The sequence below is a fragment of the Zonotrichia leucophrys genome, chromosome 29, assembly GCF_028769735.1.
Source record: "Zonotrichia leucophrys gambelii isolate GWCS_2022_RI chromosome 29, RI_Zleu_2.0, whole genome shotgun sequence".
In the NCBI taxonomy this organism is placed as follows: Eukaryota; Metazoa; Chordata; class Aves; order Passeriformes; family Passerellidae; genus Zonotrichia; species Zonotrichia leucophrys.
Genome location: NC_088198.1, coordinates 2,012,181 through 2,035,183, shown reverse-complemented (window position 1 = coordinate 2,035,183; position 23,003 = coordinate 2,012,181). Strand labels below are relative to the sequence as shown.

Genomic DNA, 23,003 nt, shown 5'->3' with positions numbered 1-23,003 from the left:
CAACCAGGGGTCTCAATGGGGGTCCCACAGGCTGGAGAGGGGTTCCCAGCCCTCCCAGTCTCAATGGGGGTCCCACAGCCTGGAGAGGGGTTCCCAGCCCTCCCAACCATGAAGAAGGAGGTGGCCCACAGGTAATAGGTCTCATCGTGCTGCTGAGCCTTCTCCCTCACCAGCTGGTCCTGGGGGCAACCAGAGGGTCTCAATGGGGGTCCCACAGCCTGGAGAGGGGATCCCATCCCTCCCAGCCATGAAGAAAGCAGTGGCCCACAGGTAATAATTCTCATCATGCTGCTGAGCTTTCTCCTTGCCCCAGCTGGTCCTGGGGACAACCAGGGGGTCTCAACGGGGGTCCCACAACCTGGAGAGGGGTTCTCAGCCCTCCCAGTCTCAATGGGGGTCCCACAGGTTGGAGAGGGGATCCCAGCCCTCCCAGCCATGAAGAAGGTGGTGGCCCACAGGTAATAGGTCTCATTGTGCTGCTGAGCCTTCTCCTGCACCAGCTGGTCCTGGGGACAACCAGGGGGTTTCAGCAGGGGTCCCACAACCGAGAGGTTCCACCAGGTGGAACCCAGCCCTCCCAGCCATGAAGAGGTGGTGCCCACAGGTACAGGTTACGCGCTGAGCTTTCCCCTGGTCCTGGAAACCAGCGGGTCTCACGGTCCATCTAGAGAGGATCAGCTCCAACATGAGAGGAGTGGCCCACAGGTAATAGGTCTCATCGTGCTGCTGAGCCTTCTCCTTCACCAGCTGGTCCTGGGGGCAACCAGGGGGTTTCAGCAGGGGTCCCACAGCCTGGAGAGAGGTTCCCGGCCCTCCAAAGCCTCACCTTGACCAGCAGCATCAGGCGGTTGTAGCAGTCCTGCAGGAAGTCCTGGCAGAAGCGGCGCAGGAAGAGCCGCACGTTGCGGGCGGAGCGGCGGGAGGGCTCGGCCTCGGGGGCGGGCTGCCGGCGCCGGGGCAGCCGCCGCGGCTCCTTGCCCAGGTCGTGGCTGTAGCTCTTGAGCTGCACAGGGGATGGAGGGCCCAGATTTAGCCCTGTGGTGCCTCTGTGGCACCCACTGTGTCCCTGTCCTGGAGGCCCACACTGCATCCCTGGTTCTGTGCTCCACATCCCATCTCCCAATCCTGCATCCCACCTGTGTTCTTGTCACTGTGCCCCCCACCCACATTCCCATTTCAATGTTCCTGTGCCCCCCACCCGTATTTCCATCTCAATGATCTCTGTCATGTCCCCATCCCAGTGCCCCCCACCCACTTCCCATCCCAATATCTCATCGTGTCCCATCCGGTGCCTCCACTACATTCCCTTCTCAATGGTCTCTGCCACCGTCCCCATGCCCTGTCCCATCCCAGTGCCACGTTCCACACCCATCCCTGTCCCTGTGCCCCATGCCATGTCCCCAGCCCTGTGCCACATCCCCAGTGCCACGTTCCACACCCATCCCTGTCCTTGTGTCCCCTGCCACGTCCCCTGCCTTGTGCCCACTGCCACCTCTCCAGTTGTGTGACCCCCACCATGTCCCCAACACTGTCCCCCTCACCACATTCCTGCGCCCTGTGCCACATCCCCAGTGCCACGTTCCACACCCATCCCTGTCCCCAGCCCTGTGCCACATCCCCAGTGCCACATTCCACACCCATCCCTGTCCCCGTGCCCCATGCCATGTCCCCAGCCCTGTGCCACATCCCACACCCATCCCTGTCCCCAGCCCCATCCCCTTGCCCCACACTCACATTGTGCAGCCCCTTGTGGAACACCACATCCCTGTCCCCGATGGACTTGACGCCCTGCAGGACGTAGGAGCCACCAAACCGAGAGTGCCTGGGCAGGGGACAGGTGACAGAGGTTCAGTGATGCTGTCCCCACTTTGGGGGTCCCATCCTGCCACAGGGGGTGCCCCCTCCTCACCTGGACGTGCGCTGCAGCGCCCGGCTCCTCTTCTCCGCCATCTCCCTCTGCCTCAAGCTCTGCAGCTCCCGCGTGTCCTCCCCGTGCTCAGCCCCTGCTGTCCCCTGTCCCATCGCCGCCAGCTCCTCCGGGCTCTGCCAGCAGCTCTGTCAGCACCCTCCGGGCTCTGCCACCCTGCCCTGCCACCCCTGGAACATCATCTGCCACCCTGCCCTGTCACCTGCTCACGGAACATCAGCGAGATGATCTCCAGGACGTGCAGGGCCCACTGCTGCTCCACCTGGGCGCTGGCCAGGAACTTCAGCAGGTCGTCCATGCCGCTGATGTGCAGCGCCCACAGCACCCGGTCGTGCACGCTGGCATCGCCATCCACGCCCTGCTGGGGATGGTGGAGGGGGTCTGTCAGTGCCAGGGGGCTCAGAGACCCTGGCACACAGCCCAGAACAACTGCAGGTTTGATTTTGACCCGTGGAGCAAATTAGCAGCTTTGTATGAGGACCTGAAAGTCACAGAAGTTTAAACAGTATAATAATAAAATTATCACAGGGTGAAAATGGAGATTTTGGGGGTTTTGGTATGGGGGTTATGGGGACAAGATGGAGAAATTTGGGCATGTCCATCCTTTCTTTTTCTTCTCCATTTTCTGCTTTGATGGTGGCACTTTGGGATTGGTTTAAAGTAGAAGTTCACTGTCTAACATAGGTGATAGGTATTGGGAAGTAATTGTAAATAAAGTACAGGTAGTTTTCAGTATAAAAAACTAACACCACCCCAAGGGCTGGAAACAATTACCAGCTTTGTGTGAGGAGTTACAAGCCACAAGAGTTTGAGTAGAATGACAGTGAATTAATCACAGGGTGAAAATGTAGAATTTTGGGGGTTTTGGTATGGGGGTTATGAGGACAAGATGGAGGAATTTGGGCATGTCCAGCCTTTTTTCTTGTTCTCCATTTTCTGCTTTGATGCTGGCACTTTGGGATTGGTTTAGAATAGAAGTTCACTGTCTAACATAGGTGATAGGTATTGGGAGTTAAGTGTAAATATGTTATACGTAGTTTGCAGTATAAAAAGTGAAAATGTAGATTTTGGGGGTTTTAGTATGGGGGTTATGGGGACAAGATGGAGAAATTTGGGCATGTCCATCCTTTCTTCTTCTTCTCCATTTTCTGCTGTGATGGTGGCACTTTGGGATTGGTTTAGAGTAGAAGTTCACTGTCTAACATAGGTGATAGGTATTGGGAGTTAAGTGTAAATATGTTATACGTAGTTTGCAGTATAAAAAGTGAAAATGTAGATTTTGGGGTTTTAATATGGGGTTTTGGGGACAAGATGGAGAAATCTGGGCATGTCCAGCCTTTCTTCTTCTTCTCCATTTTCTGCTGTGATGGTGGCACTTTGGGATTGGTTTAGAATAGAAGTTCACTGTCTAACATAGGTGATAGGTATTGGGAAGTAATTGTAAATAAAGTACAGGTAGTTTTTAGTATAAAAAACTAACAGCACCCCAAGGGCTGGAAACAATTACCAGCTTTGTGTGAGGAGTTACAAGCCACAAGAGTTTGAGTAGAATGATAGTGAATTAATCACAGGGTGAAAATGTAGAATTTTGCGGTTTTTGGAATGGGGGTTTTGGGGACAAGATGGAGGAATTTGGGCATGTCCAGCCTTTTTTCTTGGTCTCCATTTTCTGCTTTGATGCTGGCACTTTGGGATTGGTTTAGAGTAGAAGTTCACTGTCTAACATAGGTGATAGGTATTGGGAATTAAGTCTAAATACATTATACGTAGTTTGTAGTATAAAAAAGTGAAAATGTAGATTTTAGGATTTTTGGCATGGGGTTTTGGGGACAAGATGGAGAAATTTGGGCATGTCCATCCTTTCTTTTTCTTCTCCATTTTCTGCTTTGATGGTGGCACTTTGGGATTGGTTTAGAGTAGAAGTTCACTGTCTAACATAGGTGATAGGTATTGGGAGTTAAGTGTAAATATGTTATACGTAGTTTGTAGTATAAAAAGTGAAAACGTAGATTTTAGGATTTTTGGTATGGGGGTTTTGGGGACAAGATGGAGAAATTTGGGCATGTCCAGCCTTTCTTTTTCTTCTCCATTTTCTGCTTTGATGCTGGCACTTTGGGATTGGTTTAGAATAGAAGTGCAGTCTAACATAAGTGATAGGTATTGGGAATTAAGTGTAAATACGTTATACGTAGTTTGCAGTATAAAGAGTGAAAATGTAGATTAACAACCAAACTCTGAGAGGTGTCAGGGTCCCCGCTGGGGCTCTCGGGGGGCAGGGAAGGGCCCTGTCGGGTACCTGCTCCTCCGTGGGGTCGGGGGGCACGTGCAGCACGTTGCGCACCAGCAGCAGGATCCTCTCGATCAGCAGCGTGTCCTCCTCCTGCCGCTGCTCCCAGTCCTGGGGGGACACGGCTGTCAGGGACCCCCACAGCCCCCCCTGGGGGTTCCTGCCAGGGAAGGACCCCACAGCCCCCAGGGACCCCAGTAGGGACAGACAGACAGACCCCACAGCCCTACAAGGATAGACACCCAATAGCCCCCAGGGATCCATGGCAGGGACAGACCCCATAACCCCTGAGGGACCCCAATAGGGACAGACCCCACAGCCCTGCAGGACAGACCCTACAGCCCCAATAGGGACCCCCAATAGGGACAGACAGACAGACCCCACAGCCCCCAGGGACCCCCAATAGGGACAGACAGACAGACCCCACAGCCCTGCAGGACAGACCCCACAGCCCCCAGGGACCCCCAATAGGGACAGACAGACAGACCCCACAGCCCTGCAGGACAGACCCTACAGCCCCCAGGGACCCCAATAGGGACAGACAGACAGACCCCACAGCCCCCAGGGACCCCCAATAGGGACAGACAGACAGACCCCACAGCCCTCAGGATACCCCCATAGGGACCAGGACAGACAGACCCCATAGCCCTGCAGGAAGACCCAAGCCCCAGGGACCATGGCAGGAGACCACTGAGGACCCCAATAACCCCTGAGGGATCCCCAATAGGGACAGACCCCACACCAGGCTGCAGGAACAGACCCTATCAGTCCCCAGGGACCCCCCAAGGGATAGGGACAGACACCTGAGGGACCCCACAGGACCCCAGGAAGGACCCTCAGGAGACAGAGCCCACAGAGACCCCAATAGGACAGACCCCACACCCTTGAGGACCAGAGCCCCAAATCCTGAGGGACCCCCGTAGAAAGACAGACCCACAATCCCTGAGGGATCCCCAAAAGGGACAGACCCCACAGCCCCTGAGGGATCCCAAATAGGGACAGACCCCACAACCCCAGGGACCCATGGCAGTGATGGACCTTGGAGCCCCCTGGTAATTCCAAGACCCTGCAGCCCCCACAGGACCCCCCAGCAGGGAAAGCCCCCACAGCCCCTGAGGGACCCCCACAAGGAGCAGCCCCCCAAGCCCCCCAGGGGGACTCACCAGCTGCAGGAGGTTGTAGAGCTTCTCACTGAGCACCCCAAACACCTTCTCGTTGGCAAAAGCCTGCAGAGACCCCAAATGAGCAAGGGAACGTGGGCAAAGCCCCCTGCCCACAACGTGTCCCCGGGCAAAACTCACCTCCTTGTAGGCCTGCAGGTAGGACAGCACCTGCAGAAAGTGGTGGCGGGAGGTGGCATCAGCTGGCACCTTCCCAAAGCACAGCAGGGCCGGCTGGGTCAGGTTCACCATCAACCTGGGAGGGAGGGGAGGGCTGTGAGAGACCCCTGCCCACCAAGAAGCCCCCAAAGAGCCACCCAGGTCAGGTTCACCATCAACCTGGGAGGGAGTGGAGGGGTCTGAGAGACCCCTGCCCACCAAACAGACCCCACAGGACCACCTGGGTCAGGTTCACCATCAACCTGTGAGAGACCCCTGCCCACTAAAGAGCCCCCACAGAGCCACCCTGGGCCGGCTGGGTCAGGTTCACCATCAACCTGGGAGGGAATGGAAGGCTGTGAGAGACCCCTGCCCACCAAGAAGCCCTCAAAGAGTCACCTGGGTCAGGTTCACCATCAACCTGTGAGAGACCCCTGCCCACTAAAGAGACCCCACAGAGCCACCCTGGGCCACCTGGGTCAGGTTCACCATCAACCTGGGAGGGAGTAGGGGGCTGTGAGAGACCCCTGCCCACCAAGAAGCCCTCAAAGAGCCACCTGGGTCAGGTTCACCATCAACCTGTGAGAGACCCCTGCCCACTAAAGAGACCCCACAGGACCACCCCTAACCCTGGGCTGGCTGGGTCAGGTTCACCATCAGGAGGGAGTAGGGGGCTCTGAGAGATCCCTGCCCACCAAGGAGCCCCCACAGAGCCACGAGGGTCAGGTTCACCATCAACCTGGGAGGGAGTGGAGGGCTCTGAGAGACCCCTGCCCACCAAGGAGCCCCCACAGGACCATCCCTGAACCCAGGCCAGCTTCACCATCAACCTGTGAGAGACCCCTGCCCACTAAAGAGCGCCCACAGAGCCACCCAGGTCAGGTTCACCATCAACCTGGGAGGGAGTGGAGGGCTGTAAGAGACCCCTGCCCACCAAGGAGCCCCCACAGAGCCACCCTGGGCCACCTGGGTCAGGTTCACCATCAACCTGGGAGGGAGTGGAGGGCTCTGAGAGACCCCTGCCCACCAAGGAGCCCCCACAGAGCCACCCCTGACCCCAGGCCAGCTTCACCATCAACCTGTGAGAGACCCCTGCCCACTAAAGAGACCCCACAGAGCCACCCTGGGCCGGCTGGGTCAGGTTCACCATCAACCTGGGAGGGAGTGGAGGGCTGTGAGAGACCCCTGCCCACCAAACAGACCCCACAGGACCACCTGGGTCAGGTTCCCCATCAACCTGGGAGAGACCCCTGCCCACCAAGGAGCCACCCCCGACCCCAACCCCGCCGTTTGCTACCTGATGACAGCATCAAAGAGCACTTTCTCCTGTGGGTACTGCACCAGGATGGGCAGGAGATCGTTCTGCAGGATCTGGGCCGCCCCCAGCTGCTGCCGCACGTCCCGGGTCTCATCCTCATGGCGCAGGTACCGGATCAGGTCCTTGACGCTCTCTGGGGGCACGGAGCCGTCAGTCCCCGCCGTTCCCGGTTTCCCCCCCGCCCCGGTGCCCACCTACCGAGGCAGTCGGGCTCCCGGTGGTACACGTCGCCCTCCAGGTAGCCCAGGGCGCTGCAGGTGGCCAGGAGCTCGCAGTTCATCATGTACCAGTCCATGCAGCGCGGGGCTGCGCACCGGATCGGTACCGGGGGTCACCTGCGGGCCACCGTCAGCACCGGGGACCCCCGGTTCTGTTCTCCCACCCGTTCTGGGCTCCCCCGATACAGGCAGATCCCGGGGCACTCTCCGGTCCCAGTTTCCCCAACACCGATGAACCTCCCAGGGCTGGTCCCGCTCGGTACCGGAGCCCACCGATCCCACAGCAACCCCCAGGCTCCGGTACCGCCTCGATCCCAGCGCTCCTCCCGTTCCGGTCCACCCCAATACCGGCGCATCCCGCAGCCCCGGCGCACCCCAAACCCGGTTCCTCCGGTTCTATATCACCCCCCGGTTTGGATCCCCTCCCAGTCACGGACTAAACCCCCGGTCCCAGTCGGTTCCGGTACCTTCTCGGTCCCGGAGCATTCCTGACCCTCCCGCCCGATTCCGGATCTCAGCCCCCATTTTCCTCCGGACGCCCCTGATCCCGGGGCGCCCACCGATCCCGGAGCGCCCGGAGGCTCCGGTTCCCCCAATCCCGTATCAACCCCCCCCGGTTCCCGAACCATCCCCCGGTTTCGGTGACCCTGGATCCCCCCCCCAATCCCCGCTCCAGGGCCATCCCGGGACACTCCCGGGCCATCCCCGCACACTCCCCGCCCCCGGACCCCCCGATGCCGGTTCCCCCCGGTCCCGCTCACCGCCGCCCCGTCCCCGTCGCCCTCACGGCCGCGCTCCCGGTCCCGGTGCGGGGGCGGCGTTACACAACCGGCCCAGTTCCCGCGGGCCGAGGCCCCGCCCCGCCGCATCCTTCAAGCGGCAACACCCCCTGAGGGGCCCGGTGGCCCCTCTGCTGCCCCCCGGTCCGCACACCCCCTCCGCCCACCACGGGCACAAACCGGCGGCTCGGTGCCTCGGGGAGCCCCCAGTCCCGCTGCCCTCGCCCCCCGGCCCGCGGTGCTGAGGGGTGGAAGACGGGAGGGGCTCATTGCGGGGAAGGGACGCTGTGGCGGCGTTGCCCTTTTAAGACCGGCGCTGGCTGGGCGGGGCCTGCCCGGGGCGCGGGAACGGGCGGCCCCTCCCGCCACCCGCCGGGCGGGCTCCGGTGTTCCCCCCCCCAATCCTCGTTCCCTCCCGGTTCCCGGTGCCGGGCACGGCCGCGAGCGGTTACCAAAATAAAAGAGCAGGTTTAATTCACCGAACACAGAAGTCCCGCCGCGGCGGGGCGGGGCGGCCCCGGCCCGGTACGGGCGGCCCCGGGCAGCCCGGTTGGCCGGTTCCCGGCAGCAGCGGGGCCCCGCCGCCGGCCGCCCGCCGCGCCGCGCCGCACACACACGCACCACACGCACCGCGGCGGCCCCGTCACAGCAAAGCAGCGGCGGGCGCGGGGCCGCGCCCCGGGACGGGCCCCGTTACAGCCCCTGCGTCTTCAGCTCCAGCGGCTCTGCCGGCGGCTCGGGCGGCGGCTCGGCGGTGGCGGCGGCGGCGGTGACGGCGGTGGGGGCGGGCGGCTCTCCCTTGAGGGCGGCCAGGCGCTCGGCCAAGCTGCGCGGCCGCGGGCACAGCGCGAACTCGTAGAGCACCGCGCCCAGCGCCGCGCCCAGCAGCGGGCCCGCCCAGTACACCTGCGGGGGGGAGGCGTGGGCACCGGCACCGGGGAACCCCCGGCTCCCCGCCCTCCGTGGGGTACACGGTACCCACCCCGCTGATGCTCGAGCACCGGCCCATTCGGAGCCACCGGTCTCCGGGTGAGCGGGGGACTGCAGCGTGTCCCCCTTACCGGGATGTCCCCGGTGGGGGCAGGACCCGACTCCCGCTCCCCGGGATGTCCCCGGTGGGGAAGGACGCGTCTCCCGTTTCCCGGGATGTCCCCGGTGGGGCAGGACTCGTCTCCCGCTCCCCGGGGTGTCCCCGCGTGTCTCCCACTTCCCGGGATATCCCCGGTGGGCAGGACTCGTCTCCCGTTTCCCGGGATGTCCCGGTGGGGAAGGACGCGTCTCCCGCTCCCCGGGGTGTCCCCGCGTGTCTCCCGTACCCCGGAATGTCCCTGGTGGGGCAGGACAGGTCTCCCGCTCCCCGGGATGTTCCTGGTCGGGCAGCACCCATCTCCGTTCCCCGGGATATCGGGGGGTTACCCAGCACCCTGAGGCGCTGCTGTCACCGTGGTGGCACCGGCAGCCCCCCGCCATCAGCGGGGACACAGCGGCTGGGCCAGGACAAGCGGGGAGGCCCTGAGGGGGTCCCGGGGCGGGTTTGGGGGTCCCCGTCCCCCCGCACTTACCCAGTGGTTGGCGAAGTTGCGGGTGATGACGGCGGGGGCGAAGGAGCGAGCGGGGTTCATGCTGGCGCCCGTGTAGTGGATCTGCGGGGGGATCGGGCAGTGGGGGGGCTGCACAGCTGCCCCCCAACCCCTCCCCAGCCCCCGGGGGTCCCCGAGGCCGCTCTTACCCCGAAGAGGTGACCGAGGGCGAGGGAGAAGCCGACGGGCACGGCGGCCATGGCCGGGCGCCCGTCGTGACGGTCGTCGAAGCTGGCGAAGACGCAGAGGACGAACTGGGCGGTCAGGAGCAGCTCCACCACCGTGCCCTGGCCCGGGCCCACGCCGGGGTGCAGCTGCGTGGGGAGGGGGCTCAGCACCCCGAAGAGCTGCACCCCCATTGCCCCCCAGCACCCCAAATCCTCCCTTGTTATCCTTCCACACCCCAAATTTCCACTGTACCATAAACATCTCCTCATGTCCAAATTCTTCTGGGATGCCCAGCCCCACATCAATCCAAACCCCAAAACATCTTCTGGACCCCCAAATCCACCCTCAAACACCTCAGAACCCCAGAACCCCCATTACAGCCCCATGGTACCCCAAAACACCTCCTGGACCCCCTCAATTCCCCCAAACCACTTCCTGGACCCCCCAATCCCCCCAACCCCTCATTACAGCCCCCAAAGTACCTCAGGCCCCCAAATCCCCATTACAGCCTCAAAGTACCTCAGACCCCCCAAACCCCTGGACCCCCTCAATTCCCCCAAACCCCCTTCTGAACCCCCTCAATTCCCCCATGGTCCCCCAGATGCCAAAACAACCCCTGGACTCCCCCAGTCTTTCCAAACCCTCATTACAACCCCAAAGTACCTCAGACCCCCAAACCCTCCTGGACCCCCCCAATTCCCCTAAACCACCTCCTGGACCCCCCCCCCAGTTTCCTCAAACCATCTCCTGGACCCCCCAATTCCCCCAGACACCTCCTGGAGCCCCCAAACCCTCATTACAGCCCCCACCCCACAATCCCCCAGCCCCACAGACACCCCCAGCCCCCCGATATCCCCCCGTGCTCACCGCGCTGAGGCCGAGGGTGCCACGGACGGGGCCGGGGGTCACCCCATAGAGCACCCCAGCTCCGGCCAGCATTCCCAACACCTGGGCCAGCAGGTAACCCAGGGCACGGGGCAGGGAGAGCTGCGAGGCCATCAGGAAGGCCAGCGTGATGGCCGGGTTGACGTGACCCCCGCTGACATTGCCCAACGCCTGCACCAGCGTGCTCTGGGCCAGCCCGAAGGCCAAGGCGGACCCCACAACGCTGGGGGGGCCCGGGGCCCAGCGCAGGGAGGCCCCCAGCCCCAGCAGGGCATAGAGGAGGCTGCCCAGGAACTCGGCCAGCACGGCCCTCCAGAAGGCGGACGAGCGCAGCTCCCGCATGGCCTGGCCCCGCTGCCGCCCTCCACGGCCCCGCTCCCCTCCCCGGGGGCCGCCCGTGCCCACCTTTATAAGCCCCCCCCGGGCCGGCCCCGGGGGTGGGATCGCACCTCAGCCACCCTCCCACCCCACACCGTTAACCGATTCGCTGCCCGGGGCACGGGACAGGTGACACGCGGTGAGGAACCCCCCTGGGCATCCCCCCCATAATGGGGACCCCCCCCAAGCTGCGCCACCCCCCCTCCCTGGGTTTTTTCTGGGGGGGGGCTGTGACCCATTGATGCCCTCAGTGGGGTTTAAGGGACCCCCTTGCTGGGGGCCAGCACTGCCGCACCTCCCACCCCCCTAAAGGTTTTTGGGGACACTTTGGGGCAACCCCCAGTGGGAGGGGCGCTGGGTGGGGGCTGTGGGGTGGGGGCTGCGGGGTGTCCCCCCCCCTCCCCGGTGCTGTTGTCTGCGGGAGGGTTTGGTTTATTCAGGCGGGCTTAGCGGGCGCTGAGTCCCCGGCCGGGGGGATTAAAGCCCGGCCCGGCCATTGGTGCCCGGCGGAATCTGCCGGGGCTGCAGAGGACACCACAAAGGGCTTTGCTGCGCTCAGCTCCCCGGCACGGGACGGGGCTGACGGGGGGTCCCGGCCCCCGCCCTCACCGGGGGGATGCGGGGAGGGAGAACCCGCGGGGAGGGCCGGCCTCGCCGGTGTCGCAGTGCCGCAGCCCCCCGGTATCGCGGTGCCGCAGCCCCCCGGTATCGCGGTGCCGCAGCCCCCCGGTACCGCAATGTCGTGGTGCTGCAGCCCCCCGGTATCGCGGTGCCGCAGCCCCCCGGTGTCGCTGTGCCGTTATCGAGACCCCCTCCCCGGTCCCCTCACAGCATCGCTCCGCACCCACCTGCGACCCCAACACACTTTTAATCCCCCCTACCCACTCGGATAAAAGGGGAGGGGGCACCAAGCCCACCCTGTGGGTGCCCCATGGAAGGATCGGGGGGCTGCTGTGGAATTGGGGGGCTCAGGCAGTGCCCTGCTCGCCCGGGGGCGGTGGTGGGGGGCACTGGGACACCGAGGAGGGGGACAGGCTGGGGGTCTCCACCAGAGCCACGTCCCGGCAGGCGAGGCAGGCGCTGAGCTTCTCCCGGGACGCTCCCGGTGCCAGGATGAACTCGTAGGAGAGCCCGGCCAGCACCGCGCCCAGCACCGGGCCCAGCCAGTACACCTGGAGGGGGACAGAGCTTTGGGGGGGTCCCAGGGATGGGGGGAACACGGGACCCCACCCCAGAGATGGGGACTGAGCAGAGGAACCTGCCCCAGGGGAGGGGGTGTCACTTGTATGGAATAGGGGGATTGGGGAGGGGGCACATCCTGAGGGGATGGGGCTTGTCCCAAGGATGGCAATAGGGGGGACACGGTGGTCTTGTGATGGTGACACCATGAGGACCCTTGGGGACACCATGAGGGCCCTCGGGGACACGGCTGACGCTGACCTGTCCCAGGGGAACCCAGGGAAGGTTTGGGAAGGGAAGGTTTGGGAAGGGAAGGTTTGGGAAGGTTTGGGGAGGGAAGGTTTGGGAAGGGTAGGGAAGGGAAGGTTTGGGAAGGGAAGGTTTGGGAAGGGAAGGTTTGGGAAGGGAAGGTTTGGGAAGGGAAGGTTTGGGAAGGGAAGGGTTGGGAAGGGAAGGGAAGGGAAGGTTTGGGAAGGGAAGGGAAGGTTTGGGAAGGGAAGGTTTGGGAAGGGAAGGTTTGGGAAGGGAAGGGAAGGGAAGGGAAGGGAAGGGAAGGGAAGGGAAGGGAAGGGAAAGGGAAGGGAAGGGAAGGGAAGGGAAGGGAAGGGAAGGAAGGGAAGGGAAGGGAAGGGAAGGGAAGGGAAGGGAAGGGAAGGGAAGGGAAGGGAAGGGAAGGGAAGGGAAGGGAAGGGAAGGGAAGGGAAGGGAAGGGAAGGGAAGGGATCAGGAACCGCCATTCTGGAGTGAGGATGGGACCACAGCGGTCACACCCTGCAGCTGGGGACCCCCCTTACTTGGGGACTCTGGGGGACACCCAGGGTGCCCCCAACTCACCCAATGATCATCCCAGAGCCCGGTGACGATGGCCGGCCCCAGCGAGCGCGCGGGGTTCATGCTGCCCCCCGAGAACGGCCCCTGTGGGTGACGGGGGGGGGGTCAGGGGCTGGTGGGGTGGGGACACCTTGGGCAGGTGGGACATGGGGGGACCTTACAGCAGCCAGGGCACCGGCGGCCACAGCACTGCCCAGGGCCAGCCCGGCCTGTGGGGCTGCGTGTTCAGAGGTGGCAAAGGCAGCCAGTGCCAGCTGGAAGGTGGCAAAGGTCTCCCATGCCAGCGCTGTCCCTGCTGTCCCCGCCGTGCTCACCTGCAGGGAGGGAGGGACACCTGTCCAACCTGTCCAGTGCCAGGGGACAGGGACAGAAATGGGGTACCTTGGAGATGGGACCCCTCAGTCCCTGGGCACCGCATGGGGGGTACTAGGGCAAAGGGGTGCCATGGAAACAGGGAATGGGGTACCTCAGAGATGGGGTACCTCGGGGGTGAGATCCTGGGGTACCTCGGGGATGGGGTACCCGGGCACCGCAGTGGGGGTACCAGTGCAAAGGGGTGCCATGGAAACAGGATGCCCTGTTTCCCACAGGGAATGGGGTACCTCAGAGATGGGGTACCTCGGGGATGGGACCCTGGGGTACCTCGGGGATGGGGTACCCGGGCACCCCAGTGGGAGTACCAGTGCAAAGGGGTGCCATGGAAACAGGGAATGGGGTACCTCAGAGATGGGGTACCTCGGGGATGGGACCCTGGGGTACCTCGGGGATGGGGTACCCGAGCACCGCAGTGGGGGTACCAGTGCAAAGGGGTGCCATGGAAACAGGATGCCCTGTTTCCCACAGGGAATGGGGTACCTCAGAGATGGGGTACCTCGGGGGTGAGATCCTGGGGTACCTCGGGGATGGGGTACCCGGGCACCCCAGTGGGGGTACCAGTGCAAAGGGGTGCCATGGAAACAGGATACCCCAGTTTTTGGGTACCCACGGGGATGGAGTATCTCAGAGATGGGGTACCACAGTGGGCACGAGGACGGGGACAGGGATGGGGACACTCACCCTGGTGACAAGCCCGGTGCCATCCTGCAGCGCTGCCCGGGCAGCAGCAGAGGCCAGCGTGGCCCCCGTGCACTGGGCCAGGACCCCCAGGGCCCCGTGCAGGGCGCTCAGCTTGCGGGTGCACAGCAGGGCCAGCGTCAATGCAGGGTTGGCCTGGGGACCCCCGAGGGTGCAGAGGAGCCCCCCGGCCACCAACCCCCCTGCCAGGGCCGGTGCCAGCTGCTCTGGGGATGCCGAAGCCCCCAGGACCACCCCCACGAAGATGAGGGTGGCCAGCAGCTCTGCCAGCACCCCCCGCCAGAAGCGGCCGCTGCGCAGCTCCTGGGGGGACAGCGGGGTTGGGGGTCACCCCATGGGCACTGCCAGGAGGGGGTGGCACAAAGGGGGCAGGGGGGCTTTGGGGATGGGGTATTTGGGGGGGGGATGCCCAAGGATTGGGTGTCTCAGGGGTGGGGTGCTATGGCAACAGGATGTGCCAGTGGTTGGGGAGTTTTGTGAGGGGACCCCCCAACATCTGGGTACTGCAGTGGGGGGGTTCCTCGGTGGTGGGGTGCCCTGGCAATGGGGTGTCCCAGTTTTTGGGATGGGGTACCTCAGAGATGGGGTACCTTGGGGATGGGACCCCCCCAGCACCTGGGTACCACAATGGGGGGGTCCCTTGGTGATGGGTGCCCTGGTGATGGGGTGCCCAGTTTATGGGATGGGGTACCTAAAAGATGGGGTATCTTGGGGATGGCACCTCTCAGTCTCTGGGCACTGCAGTGGGGGGTACCGGGGCAATGGGGTGCCATGGAAACAGGATGTCCCAGTTTTTGGGATGGGGTACCTCAGGGATGGGACCCCTCAGTCCCTGGACACTGCAATGGGGGTACCAGGGCAATAGGGTGCCATGGAAAGAGGATTCCCCAGTTTTTGGGTACCTACAGGGATGGGGTACCTAAAAGATGGGGTACCTCGGGGATGGGACCCCTCAGTCCCTGGGCACTGCGGTGACAGCATGTCCTGGCAATGGGGTCACAGGGATGAAGGGGGGACAGCAGCCACGACAGGGCCAGGGGTCACAGTGAGGGACCCCCCTGTGCCAGGGCTATGGGCCTGGCATTGAAGTGACAGATTTGGGGACTCTCCATGAGTTGGGGGCTGCTCACCCACCCCCCCAGGCAGGGAGGGACTCCGGGGCTGTGGTTTTGGGGAGGGGGCTGGGGGGGTCGGGGCCTCTCGCAGGGGTCTTACCTCGATGGCCATGGTGCAGCTGTGGGAGAGGGGAGTGCAGAGCAGGGGCACCTCCTGCCCCCTGGCACTGCCACCCCTGGCACTGTCCCTGTCACCCCCCAGCAGTGCCACCCCTTTGGCACAGGGCAGCCCTGAGGTGCTGAGGGTGGGGCAGGATTTTGGGAGGGGGTCCTTGGAGCATCCCTGGGTGCCATGGCAACCCCCGGGACACTTTGGGGTGTTGCCAGGACAACCAGAGATGAAAGGACATGGGATGAAAGGCTGGGGGGGATGGGGGGGGTCACACATCTGGGATGAGAGTGGGGACAGGGCTGTCCCTGGGGGGGTTGGACACCTGGGATGGGCACAGGGACCCTCGGGGAGGGGCTGAGGGGGGCACAGGGGACAGGGTGACACACCTGGGATAGGCACAGGGACAAGATCCTAGGGGGGTGGCAGGGGACAGGGTGACACACCTAGGATGAGCACAGGGTCCTGGGGGGAGCAAGGGGGTCACAGGGGACAGGGTGACACACCTGGGCAGGGGGATGGCATTGTCACACACCTGAGACGAGAATGGGGATAGGGTCCCTGGTAGGGCAACAGGAGGGGTGGCACAAGTGGATCAAGATGGGGACAGGGCTGTCCCTGGCAGGGGGACCAGGGTGGGTCACACATTTGGGACAAGAATTGGGGACAGGGAGGTCCTGGGGAGGTCACACATGCCACAATTCAGGGACAGGGATATCCCAGGGGGGGTGACACACCTGCCACAATTCATGGACAGGGGTATCCCAAGGGGGTCACACATCTGGGACAAGAACTGGGGACAGGGATGTCACTGGGGGGTCACAAACCTGCCACAATTGAGGCACAAGGGTATCCCAAGGGGGTCACACACCTGGGACAAGAATTGGGGACAGGGGTGTCCATGGGGGGGTCACAAACCTGCCACAATTCATGAACAGGGGTGTCCCGAGGGGGTCACACATCTGGGACAAGAACTGGGGACAGGGGTATCCCTGGGGGAGTCACAAACCTGCCACAATTCAGGGACAGGGGTGTCCAAGGGGGCTCACACATCTGTGACAAGAATTAGGGACAGGGGTGTCCCAAGGGGTCACACATCTGGGACAAGAATTGGGGACAGGGGTATCCCAAGGGGGTCCCACATCTGGGACAAGAACTGGGGACAGGGATGTCCCTGGGGGGATCACAAACCTGCCACAATTCAGGGACAGGGGTGTCCCAAGGGGGTCACACACCTGGGACAAGAATTGGGGACAGGGGTGTCCCTGGGGGGGGTCACAAACCTGCCACAATTCATGGACAGGAGTGTCCCAAGGGGGTCACACACCTGGGACAAGAACTGGGGACAGGGCTGTCACTGGGGGAGTCACATACCTGCCACAATTCATGGACAAGGGTATCCCAAGGGGGTCACATATCTGGGACAAGAATTGGGGACAGGGATGTCCGTGGGGAGTCACACACCTGCCACAATTCATGGACAGGGGTGCCCAAGGGGGTCACACACCTGGGACAAGAACTGGGGACAGGGGTATCCCAAGGGGGTCACACACCTGGGACAAGAATTGGGGACAGGGGTGTCCCTGGGGGGGGTCACAAACCTACCACAATTCATGGACAGGGGTGTCCCAAGGGGGTCACACATCTGGGACAAGAACTGGGGACAGGGATGTCCATGGGGGAGTCACAAACCTGCCACAATTCATGGACAGGGGTGTCCCAAGGGGGTCACACATCTGGGACAAGAACTGGGGACAGGGATGTCCCTGGGGGGGGTCACAAACCTGCCACAATTCATGGACAGGGATGTCCTGGGGGGATCACACACCTGCCACAATTCATGGACAGGGGTGTCCCAAGGGGGTCACACATCTGGGACAAGAATTGGGGACAGGGGTGTCCCTGGGGGGTCACAAACCTGCCACAATTGAGGCACAAGGGTATCCCAAGGGGGTCCCACACAGGACAAGCCCGGGGCCGGGTCTGACCCCACCGTGGGAGGGATCTGGGGCCGCAAGGGGGGCCCAGCCCCGGTGCCCCCCCGGCCGTGGCTCTGCCGGCTCAGCAGCGGCCCCGGCCCCGCACGTGGGGTGAGTCAGCGGGCGAAGCCCTGGCTCAGCACGGGGGGGCCCCGGCGCTGCTGAGCCCGGCAAAGCCAGAACAATCCGCGGCCACAAAGGGATGGGACAGAGCCGGGACACGCGGGGGGACACCGGGGGGACAGCCCTGAGGGGGGGGGTGGGAGGGTTTATAGGAGAGGAATATGTGGGGGACACCAGGGGACACACAGGGGGACAGCCCTGGGAGATGGGGACAGCCCTGGGGGAGGTTATAGGAGGGGAATATGTGGGGGACACACAGGGGGACAGCCCTGGGAGATGGGGACAGCCCTGGGCGAGGTTATAGGGGGGGAATATGTGGGGGACACCGGGGGGACACACAGGGGGGACACCAGGGGGACAGCCCTGGGAGATGGGGACAGCCCTGGGCGAGGTTATAGGAGGGGAATATGTGGGGGACACCGGGGGACACACAGGGGGACACTGAGGGGGAATACGGGATGTGGGGGTCCTAGGGGGAATATGGGGGGGATATGCTGGGGACACCGGGGGGGACAGCCCTGGGGGGATGTGGGGGGGTTTGGGGCGGAATAGCGGGGGATATGTGGGGGACACTGGGGGGACACCGGGGGACAGCCCCAGGGGGGTGTGTGTGGGGCGTTTATGGGAGGGGAATATGGGGGGACACCGGGTGTGGGGGGGTTTTAGGGGGAATATGGGGGAGATATGTAGGGGACACCGGGGGACACACAGAGGGACAGCTCTGGGTGGGGAGGGGGTTTTAAGGGGGGAATATGGGGGTGGACACACAGGGGGACATTTGGGGACAGCCCTGGAGGGGTGGGGGGTGTTCTGGGGGGAATATGGGGGGGATTATGTGGGGGACACCGGGAGGACACACAGGGGGACAGCCCTGGAGGAGTGAGGGGACACCGGGGGGACAGCTCTGGGGGGGTTTAAGGGGGGAACACCGGGGGACACACAGGGGGACATTGGGGGGACAGCCCTGGGGGGGTGTGTGAGGGTTTTAGGGGTAATATGGGGGGGACATGCAGGGTGACAGCCCTGGGGGGGTTTATAGGAGGGGAATATGTGGGGGGCACTGGTGGGATAGCCCTGGGGATGTGGGGGGTTTTTTGGGGGAATATGGGGGGGATATGTGAAGGACACGCAGGGGAATATGAGGGAAGAAAAAGGGAGGGGAGATTGGGGGGAAACAACTGGGGGACATGTGGGGGACACCCTGTGGGGACAATTTGGGGACATTCTGCTGACACATGTGGCCAGTCACGGTAGGGACACACAGAGGGGACATTTGGGGGGACACCGAGTGGGACAAGGGGATGGAGGGGGTCCCCAGGACCCTGTGCCCCTCTTGTGCTGTCCCTGCCAAACCTGGCTGAGCTCGTGCCAGGGTGGGCACAGCTGGGCTGGGACCCCCATTGTGCCCCTGGCGTTCTGTGTCACCTCACAGACTCTCTGGGGACCACCAGATGTGCCCCCAAGACCCCCCAGTCTTGTCTTGTAGACCCTCCAGGTGCCCCCAGTGCCCCCCTTCTGCCTCACAGACCCCCGCAAAGTGGCCCCAGCGCCCCCAATCCTACCCTATAGACCCCAAAATGTCACAACCTGCCCCTCAGGATCCCCTACAGACACTCAGGTGCCCCCAGGATGCCCCAGAGCCCCCCCACGGTGCCCCCAGAATCCCCCCACCCTACTCTACACAACTCCCTGAACCCCTCAATCCTGCCCTGCAGACCCCCAGAGCCCGCCAGAAACCCCAATCTCGCCCCCCAGACCCTCAAGACGCTCCCCAGACCCCTCAGGTGCTCCCCAGACCCCTCAGGTGCCCCCCAAATTCCGCCTTTCCCCACTCCAAAATGGCGGCCCCCGGAGCCGCCTCAGAAATGGGCGCGGCCTAAGGCAGTCACGTGACGGAGGAAAGACGCCAATATGGCGGCGGGCGGGGTGTGGTGTCCAACCACGTGACCAGCGTTTCCAAAATGGCCGCGCCCACGGCGAAGGCGGGGAGGCGGGGCCAAGGGGGTAATGGCGGCGGTGGGCGTGGCTTCTCTTAAAGGGACCGCGCTATACCGGGGAGGGGGGATCCGTGACGTCCCCTCGGTGCGGGGGAGGGGTCGGGGGGTGCAGCCCCCCCGGGGGTTCGTGAGAGGGACCCTCCCCTCTCCCAGCTGAGGGAGAGGAGGGGTGCGGGATCCCCGCCGCCGTGTTCTCCGGTGTCCCCCCGGTTTTCCCCCGGTGTCCCGGGCGGTCTAGGGGGGAAGGTGTCTCATTTGTGGGGAGGGGGGTGTCGTGAGGCTGACAGGGTCACTGAGAGGGTGACAGGCGGTACCGGAGATGACACCGGGGGGGGCGAGGGGCAGCACCGGGGGGTTCCGGGGAACACCGGGGAAGAACGGACCGGACCGGGGTTGACACTCGGGAAGGACGGGTAGCGCCCGGGGGGCTGACACCGAGGGGTAACGGGCAGGACCAAGGGGTGACGAGGAACACCGGAGGAGGACGGGGCAGCACCGGGGGGGTGACAACGGGGGTAACGGGAGAGTACCGGGGGGTGACACAGACGGAGGGCACCGGGGTGGTGACACCGGGGAGGGACTGGCAGGGCCAGGGGGTGACGCGGACCACCCGAGGAGAACGGGCAGCACCGGGATGTGACGGGGAACACCGGGGGAGAACGGGGCAACACCGGGGGGTGACACCGGGGGAACAGGAGGCACCCTAAGTGACACCGGAGGGGGACGGGCAGCACCGGGCTGACACCGGAGGGGCACGGGCAGGACCGGGGTGTGATGGGGACCACCTGAGGAGGACGGGCGGCACCGGGGGGTGACACCGGGGAGGGACTGGCAGGGTAAGGGGGTGACGCGAACCACCCGAAGAGAACGGGCAGCAGCGGGATGTGACGGGGAACACCGAGGGAGAGCGGGGCAGCACCGGGGGGTGACACCGGGGGGTAACAGGAGGCACCCTAAGTGACACCGGAGGGGGACGGGCAGCACCGGGGCTGACACCGGAGGGGCACGGGCAGGACCGGGGTGTGACGGGGACCACCTGAGGAGCACGGGCGGCACCGGGGGGTGACACCGGGGGGTAACGAGCAAGACCGGGGATGACACCGGGGGAGAACGAGCAGCACCGGGGGTGACACCGGAGAGGAACGGGGAGGAGTGAAGGTGACACGGGAGGAGCACCGGGCTGTGCCGGGCAGCACCGGGCGGGGAGCGGCGCTAGGACCCGGCGCGGCGGGGCCCGCCCGGATTCCAGGCTGGCTCCCGGTGTGACGTCACGCCCGGTCCCGGCCCCTCGCGCTCGGGAAAATGCTGCTCTCGGTGCCGCCGCGCTCGGGGCTCCCCGCCTTCGCCTACAACAAGGGCGGCAAGAAGGTACCGGGAGGGCGGCGGGGCCCGCTGGGCCCGGCCCGGTCCGCTCCGGTATTGGGAGGGGGGGGATCCGGTGGGGGCGGATCCGGGGCCGTCCCGGCGGGACAGGCCCGGGGAGGGGGGGGCGGGGAATGGGGGTGCTGGGAAAGGGGGGCCACCCCTAGCGGGTCACCCCCACCCCAACACCGGGAAGGGAGCGGGGACACCCCCCCGGTGAGCTCCGGTTTGCCGGGGGGGGGGTCCCGTGTGTTCGGCGCTATCGCCACCCCCGGTTCGTGGCTCAGTTTCCCTCCCCATCCCCGTTCATCCCCCCCAGCCCCGGTTCGTGCCTCAGTTTCCCTCCGCATCCCGTGATGGAAGTGGGGGGGGTGGGGTCACCGCATTGTGGCCTCCCCGCTCCTACCGGGGACACCGAGGGAGGATTTGGGGGGTCCGGGATGGAATTTGGGGCTGGGGACACACCAGGACAGGGGGTCTGGAGGGTGGGGAGGGGAAGGTGGGGACCCCCTGAGTGAGGGGATGGGGGAGAGGGTCGGGGTTTGGGGGTCCTGCGGGAGATAATGGGGTGCAGGGGGAGACAATGGGCTTGGGGGGAAGTTATGGGGCCCAGGGAGAGATAATGGGGTCAGGGGAAAATGGTGAGATCCAGGGGGTTGGGGGGAAATGATGGGGCTGGGGGGAAAATAGGGGGTCCAGGGGGGAGATAATGGGGTTTGGGGGGAAGTTATGGGGTCCAGGAGTCCTCTCAAAAGGGAAGATAATGGGGTTGGGGGGAGATGATGGGGTCCAGGGGTCCTTCTCTCCAGGGAGGATTTTGGGGTCAAAATTATAAGAGGGGGAAATTATAAGGTCCAGGGGGAGATAATGGGGCTGGGTGAGATAATGAGATCAGGGGGAAATTTTGGGGACAAGGGTAAGATAATGGGGTTGGGGGGAGATAATGGGGTTGGGGGGAAATTATGGGAATTTGGGGGTCAGGGGGAAATGATAAGGTCCAGGGGGAGATAATGGGGCTGGGGGAGATAATGAGGTCGGGGGGAAATTGTGGGGACAAGGGTAAGATAATGGGGTTCAGGGGGGAGATAATGGGATCCAGGGGAGGGGTCCAGGGGTCCTTCTCTCCAGGAGGGTGATAATAGGGTTGGGGGCAAATTATGGGGTCGGGGGGAAATGATGGGATCCAGGGATCCTTCTCTCCAGGGGTGAGACAATGAGGTCCAGGCTGAGCCCCCCGGGATGGGCTGAACCCCATTTGGGGTATCTCAGGGCGAGGGGAGGATTTTGGGGGTCTACAGCAGAGCTGATCCCCCATTTCCCCCCCCAGCAGCCCTATGTGCCCCCGGCCCAGCCCCTGGGCCCCCCCAGCCCCAGCCCGGCCGCGGGGACCCCAGACCAGCTCAGCAAGACCAACCTCTACATCCGGGGGCTGCACCCCGGCACCACCGACCAGGACCTGGTCAAGCTCTGCCAGCCGTGAGTGGGGCGGGGGTCCCGCTGTGTCCCCCCCATCCCCAGAACCCTTCATGGGGGGGCTGGGGGTCCCACAGAATCCTGACACCCCCTTTATCCCCCTCCCCAGCTATGGGAAGATTGTCTCCACCAAAGCCATCCTGGATAAAACAACCAACAAGTGCAAAGGTTTGGGGGGACACTGAGGCTGGGGTGGGGGTCGGGAGGGTGGGAGGGTTGGGGGGGCTGCAGGGGAAGGGGCTCCATGGGGCTGGGGGGGGTTTCACAGATCTGGGGGGCTGCAAGGGGTTGGGGTGCATGGGGCTGGGGGGCTCAGGATGATGGGGAGAGCTGGGGGGGACAGGGATTTGGGGGGACTTCCAGAGCTGGGGGGCTGCACAAATCTAGGGGGGCTGTGGGGAGTGGAGGTGTTTGGGGCTGGAGGGGCTCAGAATGGGGGGACAGGGATTTGGGGGGACTTCCAGAGCTGGGGGGCTGCACAGATCTGGGGGGGCTGCAAGGGGTGGGGGTACATTGGGGCTGGAGGGGCTCAGGATGGGGGGACAGGGAATTGGGGGGGGCTTCCAGAGCTGGGGGGGCTACAAGGGGTCAAGGGGTGGGGGTACATTGGGGCTGGAGGGGCTCAGGATGGGGGGACAGGGATTTAAGGGGTCTTCCAGAGCTGGGGGGCTGCAGAGATCTGGGGGGGCTGCAAGGGGTTGGGGTGCATGGGGCTGGAGGGGCTCAGGATGGGGGGACAGGGATTTAAGGGGTCTTCCAGAGCTGGGGGGCTGCAGGGGATGGGGGGGACAGGGATTTGGGGGGGCTGCACAGATCTGGGGGGCTGCAAGGGGTGGGGGTACATGGGGCTGGGGGCTCAGGATGGGGGGGCCAGGGAATTGGGGGGGCTTCCAGAGCTGGGG

The 23,003-nt window shown here is 64.0% G+C and overlaps 4 protein-coding genes across 4 annotated transcripts in view; 1 reads left to right on the top strand and 3 right to left on the bottom strand.

Moving 5' to 3' along the window:
• Positions 1–7,889, bottom strand: part of TIMELESS (timeless circadian regulator) — a 17,252-nt gene extending 9,363 nt beyond the window's left edge. Inside the window, exons 1-11 of the mRNA XM_064734654.1 lie at positions 7,831–7,889; positions 7,050–7,186; positions 6,831–6,984; positions 5,516–5,630; positions 5,378–5,440; positions 4,224–4,325; positions 2,130–2,285; positions 1,910–2,043; positions 1,735–1,822; positions 827–1,003; positions 108–179 (exon numbers count right to left, since the gene is read on the bottom strand). Of these exons, the coding sequence (XP_064590724.1) occupies positions 108–179; positions 827–1,003; positions 1,735–1,822; positions 1,910–2,043; positions 2,130–2,285; positions 4,224–4,325; positions 5,378–5,440; positions 5,516–5,630; positions 6,831–6,984; positions 7,050–7,146 (1,158 nt within the window). The 5' untranslated portion in view covers positions 7,147–7,186; positions 7,831–7,889. The remainder of the gene's footprint in view (positions 1–107; positions 180–826; positions 1,004–1,734; positions 1,823–1,909; positions 2,044–2,129; positions 2,286–4,223; positions 4,326–5,377; positions 5,441–5,515; positions 5,631–6,830; positions 6,985–7,049; positions 7,187–7,830) is intronic.
• A 652-nt stretch (positions 7,890–8,541) lies between these two features.
• On the bottom strand, positions 8,542–10,987 carry MIP (major intrinsic protein of lens fiber). Its single transcript, XM_064734875.1, has 4 exons — positions 10,464–10,987; positions 9,578–9,742; positions 9,411–9,491; positions 8,542–8,754 (listed from the first exon to the last, which is right to left on the bottom strand). Exons 1-4 carry the CDS (start codon positions 10,821–10,823, stop codon positions 8,542–8,544), a joined length of 819 nt encoding a protein of 272 aa, XP_064590945.1. The 5' UTR covers positions 10,824–10,987.
• Positions 10,988–11,106: 119 nt separating this feature from the next.
• On the bottom strand, positions 11,107–15,288 carry LOC135459194 (aquaporin-2-like). The gene is made up of 5 exons (XM_064734915.1): positions 15,159–15,288; positions 13,926–14,246; positions 13,031–13,183; positions 12,873–12,953; positions 11,107–12,031 (listed from the first exon to the last, which is right to left on the bottom strand). The coding sequence occupies exons 1-5, from the start codon at positions 15,168–15,170 to the stop codon at positions 11,828–11,830; spliced, it is 771 nt and encodes a 256-aa protein (XP_064590985.1). The 5' UTR covers positions 15,171–15,288; the 3' UTR covers positions 11,107–11,827.
• A 4,896-nt stretch (positions 15,289–20,184) lies between these two features.
• On the top strand, positions 20,185–22,286 carry RBMS2 (RNA binding motif single stranded interacting protein 2). Its single transcript, XM_064734653.1, has 3 exons — positions 20,185–20,634; positions 21,956–22,104; positions 22,211–22,286. Exons 1-3 carry the CDS (start codon positions 20,569–20,571, stop codon positions 22,284–22,286), a joined length of 291 nt encoding a protein of 96 aa, XP_064590723.1. The 5' UTR covers positions 20,185–20,568.
• Positions 22,287–23,003: the final 717 nt, after the last annotated feature.